Genomic DNA, 22706 nt, shown 5'->3' with positions numbered 1-22706 from the left:
CGCTGTTTTTTCAGCGTACGGGGGGGTTCCCCATTGAGATCCATACCAGACCTCAGTGCCTGGTATGCTCGTGGAGGGGGAACCCATGCTGTTTTTTTATTTAAACTTTGGCATGTAGTTTCCCCTCCTGGAGGCGACTTCAAGCCGCGTTGAAGTCGCCCCAAGTGGCGCTGTGATTTATACTCAAGTTATGTTCAATTTGCCTCCCAAAGTCGCGCTGAAAGTAATGTTGCCCCTGTGTGAATGGGCTCTTAGTGTGCTTTTTTGTATCTGGTACACGGATGAATTTGATGTACTGCAATATTTATATTGACCTTAAACAGTACACAAATGTAAGTGAGAAACAGCCTGCAAGGTAAAAAAGTAGAAAATGAAATATTTTAACATATTAAACATTGCCCAGCTTAGTCACCTCTAGAACGTGTGTGTTTTTTGGAACAACACAGAGAAAAGCACAGGTGTTTCTCAGAAAAGCAGTCCATTAAAAAATATATTTAGATTACACAGCCGTTCAAAAAGTCAAATCTGACAACAGCCCTGGCCTTTGTTTGGAGGATAAAACACATATTCCCCTGCTGCTGACAGGAAGGGCCCTTATAAAGCTGGGATACAAATTCCTTTCACAGGTTCTAAGATGAGAGCATGAGGAAGGAAGCCAGACAGTGAGAGGCACTTTCACGTCTCGACTGACCTGCTTTGCTTTATTATTGTAAGATGACAGTTCAATGTGTTCAGTATGGCAATAATAATCACTCTTTCAGCATAATAAGACCAAATACAAATGATGACTATTTCTCTCCTTATACATATTAGACCAGGGCAACACTGCTTGACAGTAAGTAAATTAAGTAAATGAATGGGGTAATTTTGTAACATATACATACATATGTGTGTATATATATATATATATATATATATATATATATATATATATATATATATATATATATGTATATGTATATGTATATATATATATATATATATATATATATATATATATATATATATATATATATATATATATATATATATTACTTTGAGGTAGATATGAAACCTGGGGTGTGTTCTGAGCTGCATTGATGTGAACGGGCACCATTGGAAGTAATGCTATTTCCATTGTCATGCGATTCAGTGGGACCCAAGTCACATCTGAAATTGCATCAGCTTGAACCAGGCATAAAGGCAGGGCTGTCTGAATGAGAGGGCACACCTGGGCACTGTCCAGGCGCCCCAGCTGCATGGGGGCCCCTGCACTTTCCCCAACGAGTTTCCCCTGTCCTTGAGCCCATGCTGGCTCGAAATTGGGGGCCTGATGATGGCACTGAGGGTGATAGATACGCAGGGGAGGCAGTCTGCCTCCTACCTACTTGATGTCTGTTTACCTGCACTGTCATCATTGTAGGGACCCTAGAGCATTACTTTGCCCAGGGGCCCGTGATGCTATTAAGACGGCCCTGCCTAAAGGAGGACTTCCCTCATATAAACAAGTGGTGGAAGGGTATCTGATTATTTTACAGCAAATAATCCTGTTGAGTTGGAATTGTTTGATCTTGAGTTATGATCCTGAAACAACCAGTGTCTTAGGTAAATGTCCGTGGTTTTCTTATTAATGTGTTGAATTTAGCAGATACTTATTCAGACCATACCCAGCTGTATTTCCAAGGGTGTTCAAAGAGTGTTTAGAAAATAAACTGGAAAAGAATGTTACAAGTAAAAAACAAACAAAAAAAAAACAAGTAGAGGAAAAGATAGAGTTGCCAGTAGCAACATCAAACAATTTCACTTCAGCGTTGAGACCTACACTTCAAATGATGACAGATATTAGGTTTCAAGTGTGGGACTGAAAATCAAAGCACAAATCATCTTGCTACAGGAAATTACACATTTCTTTGCCCAATTTAATGCTGATCCTTTTCAACACATTGGTAAATATGTTCTTACACTCGCAAGGGAACAAAGATTTACAATCCGAAAGAAACATCAAAATTATAACTGAACTCAAAAATAGTGACAAACAGTCAATGCTCGGAGACCATAAATGGTAAAAAGTTTGTTCTTTGTTCAACTTGACATGTTCAATAAAAAAGAATGTTTTAAATTATGTATCATGTTTCTCTGACTTTAATTACTCCAAAAGCTGCAGCAAATGTTTTTTTGTGGTTACTTGAGTTCTCTCTCAATAAAACGGTCCATCTGGTGCTATTTTATTAATGCACTAATACATTTATTTAAAGTAGGTCATTTTTTTTTTATTTCTGTCACCCCTAAAACCAGTAGATCAAATCAGATCTTGTTCTTTGCATTCACTATATCCTTCCATTCAAGGACATCGCGGTCTCTGAAGGAATATTGCAAAGGTTATAAACCAAAGAACAGTTTTTAGTTGAATCCATACCGTGTGGCTCAGACTACTGTAATCCATTTAGGCTGGTCAGACAGAGAAATAGTGGCTGTTAATTATATAGGAAGGTTATCATGGTATGCTCTATATCAGCCTTTCTCACACATTTGACCTCAGAGGCACCCCTAAATTATTTTACAGGATGACCTTACTAAAATCAACTAATCAGAGGTCAAAGGGGAAAATGTATCTTACATTAATGATCAGTAGGAAGTATGCAAACCCTACATATTTGCTCAGAATACCATCCTTCTAGACAATTAAAAACATAATTGGTGTTATTCTGGTGTGTTTTGGAAAGTAGCAGTGGCTCTGGAACTATGCAGGCACAGATCAATGAGCCACAACTCAAGGAACCCCTAGACACATCTAGAGGAGCCCTGATTGATGGCTGCACTACATGTTGGACACGGCGGGAGCCAATCAGCAGGTCTGGTTGCCACCCGCGATCATTTGCTGGAGAGACAGAACGGCGATCCTCCTATGTAAACAAGGCAGACCGTCTTTCTGTCAGACAGGAAGAGAGATCTGTGATTCTTCATAATCATATCTCTCTTCCTTGAGTCAGTCTATCCCCCACACAGTAATGCTCTGTACACACGATCAGACTTTCTGAAGGGATAAAATCCGATGGAATTTTTCGTCGAAATTCCATTCAAGCTGTCTCGCATACACCCTGTCAGACCAAATTCCGACCTTCCAAAATGCGGTGACATAAAACACTACAACGAGCCGGGAAAAATGAAGTTTAATGCTTCCGCACTTTGCACTTGTAATTTGTACTTGTAGTGCAAAGTGGATTTGCCTTTAGTAAATAACCCCCACACTGTCAGATTTGTCCGCCACAATTTTAATGTTCCACTAAAAATTGCTGATTGCCACAATTACTAGTGAACACATAAAAAAAAAACTCCATAAATCTGTCCTGTAGTTTGTAGCCGCTATAACTTATAGACCAATCAATATATGCCTATTGGGATTATTTTACCAAAAATATGTAGCAGAATACAAATTGCCCTAAACTAATGAAGAAATTTTATTTTTTTTATTTTTTTATTTGATGTGTTTTATAGCCGAAAGTAAAAATATATATATATTTTTTTCCAAATTGTCTGCTTTTATTTATATAGCGCAAAAAAAACCTGCATCTATTTGTTGGGAAAAAATATATCAATTTTATTTTGGTACAGCGGCGCATTACTGCACAATTGTCAGTTAACCTCCCTGGCGGTATGATTCTTTCTGGTCTGGTCTGGTTTTGCATGAAAATTTGGCGTTTTACATTGTAGGTCTGTAATTCTTAGGAATAACTCACTTAAATCTGTCCAAACAAGAGTCTAGTAGGCATCCCGGGTATGAAAAAGTTTGAAAAACAAAATTATAAATTATAATATAATAAATAATTATAAATAATTATAACAAATAATAATATAATTATAATAAAAATTATTCAATAATGCAATCAACGCGAAATCACTGAAATTTGCTCAGTTGCAGAATTGTCGCTGTCATTACTTTTCTTTTTTTATGACGAATTTCCCCACAAATCGCTATCGCTTAATTCTGCAAGTGATTATAATTTATAATCGCTGTTTTCTAGCTGCTCTAAAACCACCGAGAATCTCGTCGTAAAAGAAACATAGTTTAACTCGACGAGGTTCTTGTCAGGCTTGACGAGAATCTTGTCAAGCTTTCTTTGCATACACGCTGTCAAGACAAAATCTTGTTTTTCTCAAACGCGGTGACGTACAAAACCTACGACGCCACTATAAAGGGGAAGTTCGATTCCACTGGCGCCACCCTTGGGGCTGCTTTTGCTAATCTCATGCTACTGCGTGTTAAGTAAAAGTTTGGTGAGAGACGATTTGTGCTTTTCAGTCTGTTACAGCGTGACAAATCTGCTATCTCCATTACGAATGCTACTTTTACCGAAGGTGCGCTCCCGTCTCATACTTTATTCTGAGCATGCACGGGTTTCTAAGCATACACACGAATGTGTTTCTCGTTGTAAACCAACACGACGAGGAAATTGAGACAGACAGAAAAAAGAGATAATGTTCTTTCTTTCTCGTCGAGATCCACAACAGTTTTCTCAACGAAAAACATACATGCAAATGTTTTTCTCGGCAAAAATGCTCTGCCAGCATTTTTCTTGATGGATTTTGCAGAGGAAAACGGTTGTGTGTACGAGGCCTTAGATCCATGTAAAACCATAAACATTAAATACTTCTTTAGTACAGTTCTTGTGAACACACAACTATGGTAAAATTTAATATTTAAAAAAAAATCAACAATCCTCCATTTTATACTTATAAGGAAAATTGTCCTGGTGTTAGGTTATATAATACTTACTTGCTTATATATTGAAGTGAAGAATGGAATATATCACCACTAGTAGAATTGCATTAAGGTAAGAGAATAGTTAATAAAGTGGATTCATTTCTATTCAGTTGAGAAAAATGCAGATGACTGCTGTGTGACAGGCAAGAACAATCAGACATGACTGACAGGGGCCATAAGAAAACACTAGTTCTACTCTACCATGGAGATTCTAAGACAAGCTGACGACTGACAGTGTCAAATGTGCCATTGAGGTCCAACAGTGGATAGTACAAACATGACCAGACACATAGCAGTTTTTTTAGTCACTTTCATTCATCTTTATCTCTGGCAAATGATAAAAATGAAAGCAGATACTGCATAAAGAAGAAAAGGTTAAACCTAGAACAATAAAGCACTGAAGGATGTTTTATGTTTTCTTTTCTTTTTTGGGAAAGTGCCTCATCTGTTCTTTCGTTCTATATGAAGGATTGTAACCACTCTCCAGCCAATACCCCACAGTCATTTACATGTTCACACATCCAATCTTCAACTACTGTTCTATGCGGGGCAATACAAAAAAAATCTTATATTAAAGATTGACTAATTTTGGTTTGATTGCAAGCAAGTATGTGAAGGTACCTACATTAGTGAGCAGACACCCCTACCCAATTAGCCGTGCAACAAAGACCATTCACCCAGATTGGTTCATCTCATGCATAATAAAGGGTGTCGAGTTTGCTACTGAATAATCTAAATCTGTCATTTGAATGTTAGACCCAGGAATGGGTTAGTATAACAGTGATGGTGCTGGATGATTGTAATTTTTCACTATGCTAAAATATTTTATCAGTTTGTTACTTTGCTAGCCTAGCTGTAACACTGAAACAAAAAGAAAAGAAAGGATGGATGAATACATGGAAGGGTGGATGAAAATAAGGAAAAAAAAACATAGACTTTGCAGTCTGTCAGCAATGGAAACAGGTTGAGCACTTCTGAACTAGAAAAAGTATGTTTGTTTATTAAACTTCCTTGCACTAATTTGTCCTCTGCCCTCCCCAATATACAGTAAGAGGGGAAGATTTGAAAGAAATGCAGGGCTTTTTTTTATCAAAGAATGGGTGCAGGAACCCCCCCTTTCTGAGTCACCTCTTGTCTCTGCACCCTACCCACCTCTAAGCACCATTTCTTGGTTCCACCTTCAACCTACCTCCCAGTAATGCTCCTTATTGAATATACAGAACCTAGTATTATCTATGTGGTGTTAAGTAATTTGTTAATGATAACAAGAAAAGCAGTAAAAATAGATCCCTGGTAGCTATCAGCAATGGACCCCCCCAAGCAACAAAAGACCAACAGCCAGCAACAATAGACCCCTCTCTCAACAGTAGGTCCTTCCCAGCAACAATTGTCGCCCAGCAACATGAGACCCCCCTCAGCAACAATAGATCCCCCACCAGTAACAATAGACCCCCCTCTCGCAATAAAAAATCCCTTCCAGCAACAATAGATTTCCCAGCATCCATTATCAATAGAGCCTACAGCACTCATATTACAGCACATTACATACATTGATGCATGTTCCCGCTAAAGAAAAGCCCTGAAGAAATGTATACATTCACCAACAGGGTTAACTTACTAAAGCACTAAGAGCCGGTTCACACTGGGGCGACCTGGGATCCGTCGCCCCAAGTTGCGCGGTCGAGAAAATCAATGTAAGTGAATGGAGCCGTCTTAATGTACACTACTGAAGTTGTTCCGACTTCAGAAAAGGTTCCTGTACTACTTTAATCCGACTTCTAGGTGACTTGTAGGCAACTTGGTTGGTTGTTTATCTTCATGCATAAAAAGCATAAAGGTTAAAAAACCTTCTACCTTTACAACCACTTTTTTTTATTTTCCAATGCAGTAGGGCTGTGCCTGCACTACATGGGTTAACTGTTCATTTTTGTCTAGGGTATTGCAGAGCGGAGATATACGTACCTAATCCGCTGATCCTCCAAGCGCAAAACTGCCCCCCCCCCAAACACACACTAGCGGCCTTGTGAATGGACTGTTCCTGGTGTCATCACACCCATGGACGTGAAAATGGCAGGAACAACTCCACCTCTGGACGTGGGGAGAGTGTTTTTTGGGAGGTTCGAGTTAGTATACTGTAGCCTTTCGGTGCTCTCCTAGACAAAACAAGCAGTTAATGTAGCACAGGCACAGTCCACTGCATAGGAAAATATGTTTTTTGATATGGTTTTAACTTTAACAGTATAGTATAGTTAATAGGAAAAATTGTATTTGGGCACTTCAAAAGTTTTTGATTGTTGTACACAAATTAGTAAAGTTTTGGAAATACTGGTCTAGAAGTTATTATGATGGTTATGCTGCATTTTAGTCACTGTCAGGGTCATTTGAAAGTTCAGCTTTTCTATGTATACTTTTACATAGACAAATTAAAGCGGTAGTTCACCCTCAGTGTCAAAATTGTACCATAAAATCAGGCATTGTAGCGCGAGCTACAGTATGCCTGTCTCAAATTTTTTATCCCCGTACTCACAGTGTACTGGTACATTATAGATTCCGATTCCCGCGGGGAATGGGCGTGCCTATGGAGAGGGAGGATGATTGACGGCCGGCTCTGGCACGTCACGCTCCCCGAAGACAGCCGGAGTAGGTCTCGACTCTTCACGGCGCCTGCGCACAGGCTATGCGCAGGCGCCGTGAAGAGCCAAGCCTATTTCGGCTATTTCCGGAGAAGCGTGACGCGCCAGAGCCGGCCGTCAATCACCTTCCGTCTGGATTGGAACGCCCATTCCCCGTGGGCAGTCGGAATCGTCTATGTACGATTACACAGTGAGTACGGGGATAAAAAATTCGAGACAGGCATACTGTAGCTCGCGCTACAATGCCTGATTTTATGCTAGAAGAAAAAAATAAAAATTTTCTCTTGTTTATAGGGTGAACCCCCGCTTTAAAGTAATTTATCATTAGGATAGACATACCAGCTGTAGACTTGCCTACGGATTATCCACAGAGTGCCAAAAGAAGTCAGAGCTAGAGCTTTTCAATCAAGAGGGCTGTATCTTTCCTGGACCATCAACTGTATCATCACATTAACTGCATAACCACTGACAAAATCCAGCTGTATACGCAAATTTCATACAAACTGATGAACTGTGTTGATGGTTGGATCTGGTGCTTGCTGACAGACACACATAACAGAAATAGTTTTGACAATGATATGATTTCCTGACTAAATCATTTTGTCACAATGTTATTTTCATCATAAGTGGAATCTATTTTCACCAAGGTCACCCAAAGAACATTCACAAAATAAAAGTTACTGAAGCTATGAAATCTTTGACTTTTCATTCACTCCCTATAAGCATTGATGTCATTTGTAGCAACACTTCACAAAGTTACGTCTATGTTATGCAACGTCTAAAGCCTCGTACACACGACCGAGGAACTCGACGGGCGAAACACATGGTTTTCCTCGTCGAGTTCCTTGTTAGGCTGTCGAGGAACTCGACAAGCCAATTTTCTCCATTCCCGTCAAGGAAATAGAGAACATGCTCTCTTTTTGGCTTGTCGAGTTTCTCGACAGTTTCCTCGACGAAAATGTACACACGACCGGTTTCCTCTGCAAAAAAATATCTCCCAGCAAGTTTCTTGCTGATTTTTGCCGAGAAACTCGGTCGTGTGTACGAGGCTTAAGTATTTAACAATGATAGAAATAGGAATATTACACAATCAAGGAGATTTACTAAAACTAGAGCACTAAAGCTTTGCATTGTAGCCAATCAGCTTCTAACTTCAGCTTTTTCGATTCAGCTTTGACAATAAAACCTAGAAGTTGTTTGGTTTCTGTGCAGAATTGCACCAGAATTTGTACACTGCAGTTTTAGGAAATCTCCCCAAGTCTGTCACAATTCTCATTTATCAACTCTCAAGAAATGTGGAAAATCACTTATGTACAAGCTCCGGAAACTGGTTTACAAGGAAGCTTCTCTCTTCAGCATGCAGATAGTGAGGACTGCTTTAATCATTTGCTGCTCAAGGACGTTCATGTACATCTTGGGTAGCAGTGGTTATACCAGGATGATTGATGCCTGTATCTTTGAAATGGCGATTCTCATCCCTGCCTTCCCAGGCTCTCCCGTCCTACACTCAAAGATCACAGCCAGCGGTTTTGCCAGCTGGTCCTCAACGATCTCTATGGTATAGGAAACTGAAAGTGATGAGCATTTTTGCCACTTTCGGGTTCCCTGAAGAAAACAGCACTTTTTAAAGCGTGACATGTTAGGTATCTATTTACTCAGCGTAACATCATCTTTAATAGTTGTGTGCATTAAAACCCATTAATCTGTATTAGAAAAAAATGTGCAAATATAGTGTAACATAAAAATATGCAACATCCACCATTTTATTCTCTAGGTTCTATGCTTGAAAAATATATAATGTTTGGGGGTTCTAACTAGTTTTATAGCAAAACAATTGATTGTGATTAGAGAAGTGTCAGAATAGGCTTGGGAAGCAAGTGGTTAATATAAGTCAATAAGATACGTCCGCATGCACTACACAGTGCTGATTTTACAGCAGAGCTGTTCAGTCTGCATGAAAAGGTTTTCATATGGAATTGATCAGATTGGTATAATGTAACAATACAGTGATCTTCTAAAAATGCCAATTACCTGGATGTCTGTGGATGCTCTTTCTGAGTCACTGACCAGTAGCAAGCAAGCAGATTAAAAAGTCAGAGTGAAGTCAGAACTCTTGATCCCTGTATTTGCTTTCTAAGTTAATGACCCAGAAAGCACTATGGCTACTAGACCCCTTTCACACTTCAGGCGCTTTAGCGTTAAAAAAAAGCTCCTGTAAAGCGCCTGAAAGAAGCTGCATCTGCAATCCCAATGTGACAGCCTGAGTGCTTTCACACTGAGGTGCTGCGCTGGCAGGGCGTCCAAAAAAGTCCTGCAAGCAGCTTCTTTGCAGCATTTTTTATTTTTTATTTCATCTAGTGACAGAGTTGCCTTTACTTTTTACTGGGAAGTCTGAAAAGATTACTCAGTTTAAAACTGCCTAATATAAGCATGTACACTAATGATGATTACAGTCCCTACTTTTATTTTAATTTACTGCTGCATCACATTGCTGGTGGAATACAAAACAGAGGCATGTAGCTTGTGCACAGATTCCCATACTCATTACAGATGCACAGGCACAATAGACTGAATGGGGGAAGTGAATGATGAGGCCCGTCTTACACTAGATGTCATGCAATACTACAAAGTGAATAACATGAGTGATTGTGAATTTGTGATTTAAATTAGGTGAAAACCCTGGCATAGGAGGTGAATTTACAATGTTTATGTTGATCGGAGGGGCTCATTGAACAGCATAAATTATAGAAGCATTTTCAACAGAGTCATCTATTAGCATATGAACTGGCCCTCTTTTGCGCATTACCATTAATGCCCTACTTACCACTGTGAAAGTATATCACAGAAAGTTAGTAATCTGACATCTTTGGACTGGTCACTTCGATTCTAAACTTAAATAATAGTTAAACAAAACCACCAAAAATTTGAGTTAGTAATGTCTAGTATATTACTCATTTAACAGACCTGGAAAACTACAACTAGTTGGGAAGTTACAGGTATTCCATATTGACTATCTCCCAGAGAGGAATATGACGGTATTGATAAAAAACTAAATTTATTAGGTGGAATAAGAAAATATATATATATATATTCTTAATTATTTTGGGCCCCACTGATTGAATTGGTTCTCCCATTAGAATGTTATAACACAATAAAACACTAAGGGGCAGATCCTCAAAGAAATTACGCGGCATATCTCTTGATACGCCGCGTAATTTCAAATTTTGCGCGTCGTATCTTTGTTTTGGTATCCCCAAAACAAGATACGACGGCATCTGTGTTAGATCCGACAGGCGTACGTCTTCGTACGCCGTCGGATCTTAGATGCAATTTTTCGGCGTCCACCAGGTGGCGTTCACGTCGTAATCCGCGTTGAGTATGCAAATTAGCTATTTCCGACGATCCACGAACGTACGAGCGGCCGTCACATTTTTTTACGTTGTTTCCGTTCGGCTTAAAAAAGCTGCTATCTGGTGGCGTACTCAATGTTAAGTATGGCCGTCGTTCCCACGTCTAATTTTGAAAATTTTACTTCGTTCCGTGAATGGGGCTGGACGCCATTTACTTTCACGTTGAAAACAATGACGTCCTTGCAACGTCATTTAGCGCAATGCACGGCAGGACATTTTAGGGACGGCGCATGCACAGTTCGTTCGGCATGGTGACGCACTTCATTTAAATGAAACACGCCCCCTACCCGCCCAATTTGAAATCCGCCGCAAGAGATACACTACGCCGCTGTAACTTACGGAGCAAATTCATTTGAGGATTCAAACCAAAGCCAGGTAAGTTACAGCGGCGTAGCGTATCTCACATCTGCGCCGGGTGCAGGGGAGGTACGTGGATCTACCACTTAATTTAAAAAAAAAAAAAATCCAAAAAAGCCTAATGCCTTGTACACACAATCGGTAAATCCAATGGAAAAAGTCAGACGGAATTTTTTCATCGGATATTGCGACTGTGTGTGCCCCATTGGAGTTTTTCCATCGGAAATTCCGAAACACTTAGAAAGAGAACATGTTCTCTTTTTTCCCAATGAAATTCCATTCGTGTGTATGGAACTCCAACGGAGAAAAAAACATGCATGCTCAGAATCAAGTCGACGCATGCTCGGAAGCATTGAACTTAATTTTTCTCGGCTTATCATAGTGTTGTACGTCACCGCGTGTGTGCAAGACAGCTTGAATGGAATTCCGTCAGAAAAATCAGTCAGAGTTTATCCCAATGGAAATTCCGATCGTGTGTACGGGGCATTAGATGTAAGGTCCTAGATATGTGAACTAAAGTACTAGCATCTGTTTTACAGATGTGATGCATTGTATGGTATACTTTACTTTATTTGTCATTTATATATAAAACAACTCCTGTTGTGATCCACTCCATTTAAAATATAGCAGCAGCCACTAAAATATTGACTACCATCTTTACCACCATGCTTTAACTTTGTGACCATTACATTTTGTAAAAAAGGCATCTGGTCTTTTAGGTTAAAGGATACACCAAAAAGTAACAACAATTGCCATTTACACGAATAATTTATTCTCATGGATCTAAACACAAACTTTTGTTCCACTTAGGTGATTGTTTTGGTTAATGATTACCCCTACTATGAATCCCTATTGCTTTGTCAATTTTGTAAACAAACAGAAAGAACTGCTACTGTGATATGATGAATGGCTATGACCTCTGGTGCACACAAAAACCTTTACAGAGCCACACATCACAAGATGATTTATTCAAGAAGGATTAAGATCCTGTGTGAAAAGGTGATCATAATTACCCCATTGGCTGAGATTCCATTCCAGAAAAAGCTATTGTAATTCACAACTCAATACTCCCATCAGCAACTCAATATACACCACGTTGTAAACATCCACTTGCATTTCATGTCTTTTACTTACTAGTTGTCACTTAAATTACCCATAATAATAGAAACAAATAAAAAGTAAGTCCTGCCGATAAGATGTCAACTATATGTAACACGTACAGTAATTCCAGTTGTTACAATTGTCAGTGATAACAAAATACTTGATTTTGTGTTATATGTTTTGCTATGGTCTGTTACAGTTTCCTGGGGGAAAGTTTTTGGAATTGGTAATATCCAACATAATCCAAATTCCAATACTGAAATTTCATCTTTATATATTTTTTTTTGTCCACGCTGTTCTAAAAAAAAGTTTTGCCTCTGACTGTCAATCTTAGGGAAAATTCTCCAAACTTATTAGCCCAGCCATCATTACTAAACTCACAAAACACTTTACACAAACTTTCATTGTGCCATAGGAATCATTATTACAAAACGTAACACAATATCAAAAGCATGGGTTGTAGACAGGATCATTATAACATCGACAACTTATAATGTCTAGATTGTATAGAATTAAATAAAAAATATTTGAGTCAAGACATAACCCAGTCTTGCTTGACTGTTTGAAATTGAACTCAGATATATCCAATGCCCACTACACAAAAAGTATGCATTTTTATTTATATTACGTTTTAAAGGTATATCAAGCTTGTTAGCATTAACTACTGAAAACATTCTACAACACATTTGTAAGAAACAGTGTAAATGGCATTACTGTTTTGTGTGTAGTATATATATTACAAATACCTTAAAGGCACACCTCACCACTTATTGCTGAAAGTATATATATATATATATATATATATATATATATATATTTTTTATTCTATATACAGTGGGGATCGAAAGTTTGGGCACCCCAGGTAAAAATTTGTATTAATGTGCATAACGAAGCCAAGGAAAGATGCAAAAATCTCCAATGCATCAAATTACAGATTAGACATATATATATATATATATATATATATATATATATATATATATATATATATATATATATATAAATGTTCCCCAAAATATTTCAGAATGAGGGTAATGCCTCAACAAAGTAAAAATTGTAGTCTCAGAGAGTTAATGATGCTGCACTGCTAGGACTCAGTGTGGGTTTCAGAGGGGGGGACGAGATTGTTATTCCATGAAGGAACCCTGTAGTGCTTGCCGAGACACACTAATTCATAGCACGAAAAAATCTTCATACAGATTAAAGGAAAACTTGCAAAGTGACATGAATTATTATCCCCCTGAAATCCAAATAACAAAGTAGAACAATCCCAAGGAAATCAGGAGTCTCAGATAATATAATGAAATGGGTTTCATACACAATAACTGGTTTGTCAATATTAGTAGCCTGGAGCATAGCATCACTAGCTGTGTACATTCTTCTCCAGTCAAGAGGTTTGTTTTCCTAAACATCAGATTAACATGCGATATGTTCTGAATTATGGGCTGCAGTGTCATGGGCGCGTGCTGTTTAAGAAACCATGTACAGCAGCTAAACATGACTTCACATGAGTTGACATAAAGCAAATGTGAATGTAACACAAGATAAGACTGTTTGGCAGCTCGAAATCCTTCTAACAGTATCCAGAGCATCACTCTCTACACAAGAAGGGAACAAGTATATCTTTTAGGACTGGCACTATAAAAGTTACAGCTTTTTGTGGTCCCAGCCCCAACATGGATTAAGTAAAACGAGAAGGGTGTGTAACAGAAAGATACATTTGATCACTGAAATACCCTCCAATCTTACCTCTGGTATGCAGGGACAGGAGCATTATCAGGGAAACATGCAACTGCCAGCTTGGGTCCTCAAACCAGCCCATTCCTATTGCAGAAGAACTGCAGGCTTGATGCTTAATCCTGGGGGATGTAAAGTCCAATCTCTCTTTGTATTTCTTCTAGTCCTCCAATCCAACCACAGCTCAGATCCTGCGAAAAGTCTGCTGGGGAGCCTGTGAGGAGAATGTGAAAGGCAAGCCTGTTACAAGCAAGTTCTGTCACCACATAGAGCTCAACTGATCACCTCCTCGTGGGGGAAACACAACAAAGAGTTCCCAAGCCAGACCTTATTGCTAAAAACAGAAGCTGTGATTGACTGGCCAGATGAGAGTTTGTGTAGACTTCCTCGCCTTATCTTGACAAAAGCTGTTAACCTCTTCAGCACTGCACACACCTCCTCCCCCACACACTTCATATCAAGTTGAAGTTGATTCTCTGACCAGGAGCTTGTAAAACCCTCTAATCAAATGTTTTATGGCTTGTTACATTTAATCATGTGTAATTGGAAGTTAAATGATAACATCTTTTAAATAAAACATGTACGGTTCAATAGAATTTAGGGAAACATGGGCTCTAGCATCCTAAAGCATTTGCCAATGTGTTTGTATTTATTGTGCTGTTGACACATATTAGCGGCTTTTCCTTTATTAATAGGTTGCTAATGTATGTGATTTCTACTATATTGCCCAGAGGTCTAGCTATAATCTTTTTTTTATGTTATTGATCGGCTATCTGAACAACTATAAATTGTTGATTTAGCAACTGAGCAGCAGAATAAATAGCACACTGTTGATTTTATGGGATCCATTAAAATGATCATAAAATACCTGTTATAAAAATTATAATAAAATGAAGACACCTTTTTAATCTTGCACGCCATAAAAAATCGAAATTAATAATACATTAAGCATAATATAAAAAAAAAAAATAGTACATTGTAATTTGGATTTAAAGTGTATGTTACCGTAAAAATCTTTTTTTTTTAGCCATGTGTGTGTGTTTCTCTTTATTTAATGTTTACTTCTTTATTGTAGTTTGTTTTCTGTGTATTGTCTCCTTTCATATCAACTGCCTGGTTGATCCTGACAGTCCTCTTGCTTCCTTAACCCCCCTGGCGGTATTCCTGAGACTGGCTCAGGGTGGTATTTCATTACCAAAAGCGGTAACCCCAAGCCAGACTCGGGATCGCCTCGCAGCAGCCACAGGCATGGTTTACTTATAGGGTGACCACATTTCCAAACTACCATTCAGGGACACCCTCCCTTCCCAAAAATCAGCTTGTGCTGTAACGAATCACAGCACAGTGATTGGACACAAGAGGCGGGATTTATGATTTATCCAATCACAAGCAGGGGGCAGGATTGTGCTCCTCCAGGCATTCCCGGCCAGGACAAGTACTGTCAGTGAGTAAAGCGGTGATGTGGCAGCCTTTTTTGGGGGCATCAGATTGGCCCCGGGGGTGGCTGTGTCAGTTTCATTCCCGGGACACTGTATTGTCCTGGAATGAAGGTGCCCGGGGGAAACATGCAAAATGCGGGACTGTCCCGAGCAATCCGAGACACGTGGTCACCCTATTTACTTACCTTGTCCCTGGATCCTGCGATGCCCCCACGCTGTGTGATCGAGCATTGTCTCCTCGCTCGATTCACAGTGTCCCTGTGTGCCGCCGAGCTCCGTTCCCTGCGACGTAACGACGCAAGGGGGTGGGGAACGGTGCCAAATTCAAAAAAGTAAATAAACACAATACATACAGTATACTGTAATCTTACAGATTACAGTACTGTATGTAAAAAATACACACCCCCTTTGTCCCTAGTGGTCTGCCGAGTGTCCTGCATGTACTTGTATATAATAAAAACTGTTCTTTCTGCCTGCAAACTGTAGATTGGCCATACAAAAAGTTTCCCTTTATGTCAAAAGTGGTTTTAGAGCAGCTAGAAAACAGTGATAATAAATTATAATCACTTGCAGAATTGTGCGATAGCGATTTGTGGGGAAATTCGTCATAAAAAAATAAAAGTAATGACAGCGACAATTCTGCAACTGAGCAAATTTCAGTGATTTTGAGTTGATTACATTATTGAATCATTTTTTATTATAATTATATTATTATTTGTTATAATTATTTATAATTATTTATTATATTATAATTTATAATTTTGTTTTTCAAACGTTTTCATACCCGAGATGTCTACTAGACTCTTGTTTGGACAGATTTAAGTGAGTTATTCCTAAGAATTGCAGGCCTACAACGTAAAACGCCAAATTTCCTTGCAAAATAAAGGTACTGCTTTTTAGCACCTAAAATCTGAAATAATCATACCGCCAGGGAGGTTAAAGTGGAACTTTAATGAAGTAAAAAATTGGAACCAGACAGGCATTAAAGGGGTCTTTTTTTCTTTTGAGAAATCCTCACTTCCTGTTCTTCTGTCTGTAACTCCACACAGTAATAGTTTCCTCCCTGGTGTGGAGTGTCATGCTCGCCCCCTCCCTTGGACTACAGGAGAGTCAGGACGCCCACTAACACACACCTCCTTTCTCTATCTGCAACGTAGAGAGCGCCCTGACTCTCCTGTAGTCCAAGGGAGGGGGCGAGCACGACACTCCACACCAGGGAGAAAGCCTCGCATTACTGTGTGGAGTTACAGACAGTGGGCCAGATCCACAGAGGAAGTACACCAGCGTATCTACTGATACGCTGGCGTACTTTCAAATTTCCTGCGTCGTATCGTTGTTTTGAATCCTCAAAACAAGATACGACGGCTTCTGGGTTAGATCCGACAGGTGTACGTCTTCGTACGCCTTTGGATCTAAGATGCAATACTTCGGCGTCCGCTGGGTGGCGTTTTCTGCGTTGGGTATGCAAATTAGCGATTTACGACGATCCACGAACGTACGCGCGGCCGTCGCATTTTCTAACGTCTGTAGTCGGCTTTTTCCGGCGTATAGTTAAAGCTGGTATTTTGCGGCGTATAGATAGAATTGCCATGTTAAGTATGGCCGTCGTTCCCACGTCGAAATTTGAAATATTTTTTTGCGTAAGTCGTCCGTGAATAGGGATGGACGTAACTCACGTCTAAGTTAAAAAAATGATTTAACCTTTTATCATTGAAAAAGTACAATAGAATAGGGGGTGTACCATCGTCCTAGTATTCTAATATAAATTGAGGGGTCTCAGGGATTCCCCATAGACCCTGAAGCTCCAACAGGAAAAAGTGGGCGGGGAGGACTATACCGGTACTACATATGTTGGTTGAAAACAACCAGAGTAATTCACATTGGATATATTTAAAAAGATTTATTCACATAAAGACATCAAAAACAAGATAAAAACTACATAACATTAAAATACAATACAAAACACACTTGACCACAATCAGGTCACCGGTCGTGCAATCCCTTCCATTACAAAAGGGTGAGGTATCGGTGAAGGAATTGGAGTCATGAGACAGGCAGTCTCTAGTCTCACGAGACTAGAGACTGCCTGTCTCATGACTCCAATTGAGACTGCCTGTCTCATGACTCCAATTGAGACTGCCTGTCTCATGACTCCAATCGCTGAGGATTCGAATATACGCCAGGTAAGGTACGGCGGCGTAGTGTATCTCTGATACGCTGCGCCGATCTAAATGTATGTGGATCTGGCCCAGAAGAACAGGAAGTGAGGATTTCTCAGAAGAAATAAGGACATTTAAAAGCAAAATCGAAGGATGAGGTAAGTGAAGGAGGACTGCACTAAGATAAAGGAAGCTATTTAGGAAAACATGTTTTACCTTTACAATCCCTTTAAAGTTTTTTACCTACCTGTCCACACTATATACTGAACAGTGCACACGCAGCTCAGGCTAGAATTTAGGCTATGCCAAGACGACAAAACTCTTGCACTTGCCCAGGACTGACTCTGCCAATTAAAACAGCAGGGGATTGATACTCGGAAGCCACCAGGGTGAAGATGTCAGCAGCTGGCATAGAGCCCTGGAACATCAAAGTGCTGGAGAGAAGCTGAGTATAGCTATACCTTAAAGTAAACTAACCATAGTAAGCATGGAAGCGCATCCATACCTCAATGGTCAGTTTACATCCATTAGTTTAATGTTAGGATGCTGTGTCCACACATAGCGTGCCTGCATCTCCCATAGCCTGTTTTCCTGGCACGCCCCCTGCCTGGTTGATTCACAGGGGCTCCTGGCCAAAGCCTTGTTATCAAATGGCAGCTTATAGCCCTCTGAGCAGAGCGTGCGCAGTGATAGGAACCTCCTTCTGGATTGCAGCATCAGCTATTGGAATGCAGCGCACACAGCAGGAAATACATTGTGTGAAGATATCTAGTACTCGCCTCCTGCTATCAGGAAGATCTACAGTAAAAAAAGCTTTGCAATCTCATGACCCAGAATAACCTTACAAGAAAAGGTACTTTACGGTCCTTGTTTTACACAAATGTATATACATGTATAGTAAGCATACTATTTGCTATGTTTCCACAGGATTCAATTCATATGCATTCATTCGTTAATGCCCGAATAATAAGGTATAAGTCTTAAAAACGTTTAAGATGTTGGCAAACGTTGGAGCAATTTTCTTTCTAATGCCTCGTACACACGATCGGATTTTCTGCTGGGAATTGTGTGATGACAGGCTGTTGTCGGGAAATCCAACCGTTTGTATGCTCCATCTGACAATTTTTGTCAGACTTTCCGCAGACTAATGTTGCATAGCATGCTTTAAAATTTTCCGCCAACAATTGTGTGTTGTCGGATTTTCCAATCATGTGTACAAATATCAGCCGGACAAAAGTCCAAAGTAAAAACACGCATGCTCGCAAGCAATCCTCACCATAACACAACATTAGCAGAAGTTGCCCAAAGGGTTGCGCTAAAGAGCTGAAAAACCACATATGTTTTGTGTTTGTTGGCCGACAATTCTTTGCTATTTGTATGTAAGACAAATTCCTGGACAACGCCCTTCGGACAAAAGTCCTACATTTTGTCTGTGGAAAATTGGATCGTAGGTACCAGGCTTTAGTCTTAAAAACAAATCTGTAAACAAAATGCTGTGTGTTTTTTTATGGAAGCGGGAAGAGTTAATAATTACATCTACCCTACAGCACTATTATGTGAAAAGCCCCACTAGTAAAGTAGATAGACAGATATTAGCTGTATTACAATAGGGGTATTTGATTTTATCAGGTTACACTTCCACACACATTCAACTCTGAATGAAATATGCCAATAAAATAAACCTTACATAGTACTAAAGATTATAGGAAATTTACAAACAGACTTCAACAGGGCAATTGCTGAGAGTGGGCCATAGGACCAGACATAAGGAAACTTTGTGAACAAACAACATTTAGACTGCAAAATTGGTGTAGGGCAGGGCAAGATTTGGATATTTTTTGAATACTTTACTTTCAAATTGTACAAGACTTGTAATCCTGTTCAGCCAGTTGTGTGATGCATATGTCTCTGGTACTCTGCACAGCTAGGCAGATGACAGCATTCTTTTCTGGTTCAGCTATGCTTTTTGAACAGGTTGCTCCTTCAACGGTGAGCCAGCATCATCATCCCTGTCATCCCAGTAAATGTGAACCAGGAAATAGTAAAACTGGAACAAGAAAATAATTGTTGTTGCCGTTGTAGAGGCTTGTGAAACACACAAGTGGCTTATCAGAATTACTGATTCCTTTATAGGTAAAACAGCATTATAGTAACATACTGTACATACAGTCTATTTCAATTATCATAACTATTATATTAACATTGCATGGATTTCAACTGTGTATTTATCTGTTTGCATGGGGTTACAGTTTAAATGACTACTTGGATCGCCTGCTCTAGTGTTCTGTTGTAGTCATAGCTTGGAGTGCATTCAGTTACATGGCCAGTGCTACCACTAGGCAAACTAGGCAGCCGCCTAGAGCGCACTGCTGACTAGGGCACCCGGCCACTGGTGTTCCTACTCTCTTCTCGCTGCAGAAAGCAACTAAGTCTCAGCATCAGCAGGCAGCCGCCGCTCTGTTCGCACATAGTGTCTGAGGCACAGAGCTGGTGAGGCTACATTTGATGGTTGCTTCATTAAAAAGGTGGGGTATATATGGGCAGGGCAAAGGGGGTGTAGTCAGGGGTAAAGCCAAGGGGGGGCGGCAAAATTAGGTTAGGGTGTCAAAAATCCTTGCGCCAGCCCTGTTCTGTAAGCAGTAGTGTGTGCCTAGTTTCTGACTGGACTAGCTAAATGGACCTGAAAACCCTGTATTTTTTAAAAAAAATGGTTAAATCTTAATATGCTTCAACCCTAAATCACAGTTGCCAAAAAAAGTGATGCATGGCGTATACACAGGAAGATACAGTGACTCTAAATGTGCATCTACCCTCTAAATAATTCAATATTCAGATTTAATATATTTCACTCTAATACAGAATCTAAATCACAAACGAATTAATATAAAAGCAAGTGTGTAATCAATGATGGCATTTCTGGACACAGCCTCCTGAAGCTAACAGTGATTCACATGTGGTACTTATATATATTGGTCTGCTCACACAGAGACTTTCAAACAAGTTCGAAAATATCCCTGTGAAGGGCTGATGTGCTTGTTATCCCAATCTAGCACATGAGAAACAGTGTGTCTCTTGTTCTTATCATATGTTTATGGACAACCCAAGAAAAAAAGCCTACTACCACTAGACTGGAGCTAAAATTTCCACTTTACAATGGGTATAAAAAAATCACCCCTTTAAAATAATCACATTTTGTTGCTTGGAAGCCTAAAATGAAGACAAACACAGTTTTTTTTTATCAAGCTGTATTTACTCAGTGCAACTTATAACATTCAAGTGAAAGATAGAACACCAACAATAAATCAAAAACAGAATTACTGAGTTGGAAAAGGATCACCCCCTTGTGCCAGTATTTTGTTGAACTACGCTTTGCTTTAAATACAGCCTTTAGTCTGTTGGGATATGTCTCTACTAACTTTGCACATCTTGACTTTGTAATATTTGTCCACTCTTTCTTTGCAGAACTGCTCAAGTTCATTTTAATGGTGACCGTTTGTGGACTGAAGTCTTTAAGTCATCCCACAGATTTTCAATGGAGTTTGCGTCTAGGCTCTGACTAGGCCATGCAATGACATTCACCCTTTTCTTCTTCAACCACTGTGTTGTCATTTTTGCTGTGTGCTTTGGGTCATTGTTATGTTGGAAGGTAAACCTTCTTCCCATTAACAACTTTCTGGCAGAGGACAGCAGATTTTCCTCAAGAATTCAATGGTATCTTGCCCTATACATTTTTCCTTCTATCCTGACAAGTGCTCCATTCCCTGCTGAAGAGAAACACCCCCATAACAGGATATTACCACCTCCATGCTTTACTGTAGGAATGGTGTTATTTAAATAGTGAGCTGTTTTGGATTTCTGACAGACATATCGTTTGGTGTTGAGGCCAAACAATTATTTTTTAGTCTAATATGACCATAAATTTTTTTTCCACGTGACCTCAGAATCTTTAAGGTGGTTTTTGGCAAAGTTCAGTCCTGACTGCATGTGGCCTTTCTTTGAGGAGTGGCTTTTTTCTTGCAGCCATCCCATACAAGCCACATTTGTGGAGAATTTGTGATATTGTTGTCACATGAAAACAATGACCACTCTTTGTCAAAAATTCATGCAACTGCCTTCAGAGTTGCGGTAGGCCTTTTGGTAGCCACTCTGACCAGTTTCCTCCTGGCTCTTTCATCCAGCTTGGAGCAACGTCCTAATTTAGGGAGGGTCAGTGTTGTACCAAATACCTCCCACTTCTTAATAGCAGACTTCACTGTGCTTCTAGGCATTCATAAAGCCTTTGACATTTTTGGTATCCTTCTCCTGAATTGTGCCTGTTCACAACTTTTATCTCGGAGATCCCGGTGGCAGTGACTTGCCATCCATAGTTGATTGTTTGGTTCAGTTGCACTACCAGGGACTGAAATACTCCAGGAAAGCTCTTTTCATGCTGGGCGAATCAAAATGTCCATGGCTGATCACAGTTGAAAGTCAAATGGCTTTGTGTGCCATTGAGAAGGTCACTAGCTACACCTGATTGAGTTTACAAGTTTACAAGGAGGGGTGATCCTTTTTCCAACTCAGTGATTCTGTTTTTGAAAAAAAATTCTGACATGTTCGTATTATTTCTTTCACTTGAATGTTATAAGTTGCACTGAGTAAATACAGCTGGATAAAACAACAACTGTGTTTGTCTTTATTTCAGGCTGCAAAGCAACAAAATGTGATTATTTTAAAGGGGTGATCCTTTTTGTATACCCACTCCATTTTTATACATTCATATGCTCATTTAAAAAGAAAGTTAATGCTTTTCTTCCTCAAACCGCTCTTATGTTTAATTATTAGAATGTATAAAGCCAAACTTGAGGTCACAGTGACACTATCCAAAGTGTGAAGTACAAAGAAGTAAGGAAAACTATTTTTTCAATCAATTATTAATATGTATTATTACATTCTGCATGTGTATTATATGTAAATAGAACAAGGACAGTATTCAGAAATGCTTACAGGCTGTTTATTGTATTTAAGAACAGCTTCAATCAGGTTTAAAAGCAAAAAAAATGTAATAAATCAGTGATGTTTGCAATGATCAGTAATATAAGGGTGTGTTCCTGCTGTCAGAATACAATAGTGCAGTGATAGAGATTCCC

At 39.4% G+C, this 22706-nt stretch overlaps 1 protein-coding gene across 7 annotated transcripts in view; it reads right to left on the bottom strand.

The window, feature by feature from the left end:
- Window positions 1–22706, bottom strand: part of BMPR1B (bone morphogenetic protein receptor type 1B) — a 638082-nt gene that overhangs the window by 130494 nt on the left and 484882 nt on the right. For 5 of the 7 annotated variants that reach the window (XM_040327997.1, XM_040327989.1, XM_040328021.1 and 2 more), the window contains one exon: window positions 13992–14193. The exons of 1 other annotated variant lie outside the window; for it this stretch is intronic. In XM_040327997.1, the coding sequence (XP_040183931.1) occupies window positions 13992–14064 (73 nt within the window). In that variant the 5' untranslated portion in view covers window positions 14065–14193. Of the gene's footprint in view, window positions 1–13991; window positions 14194–19428; window positions 19577–22706 lie in introns of those variants that run through there. One more of the 7 variants, XM_040328030.1, reaches the window with a different exon arrangement.

This window comes from Rana temporaria, chromosome 1 (assembly GCF_905171775.1).
Source record: "Rana temporaria chromosome 1, aRanTem1.1, whole genome shotgun sequence".
Lineage (NCBI taxonomy): Eukaryota > Metazoa > Chordata > Amphibia > Anura > Ranidae > Rana > Rana temporaria.
The sequence above is the reverse complement of the archived record's forward strand: the minus strand, read 5'-3'. Positions and strand labels throughout refer to the sequence as shown.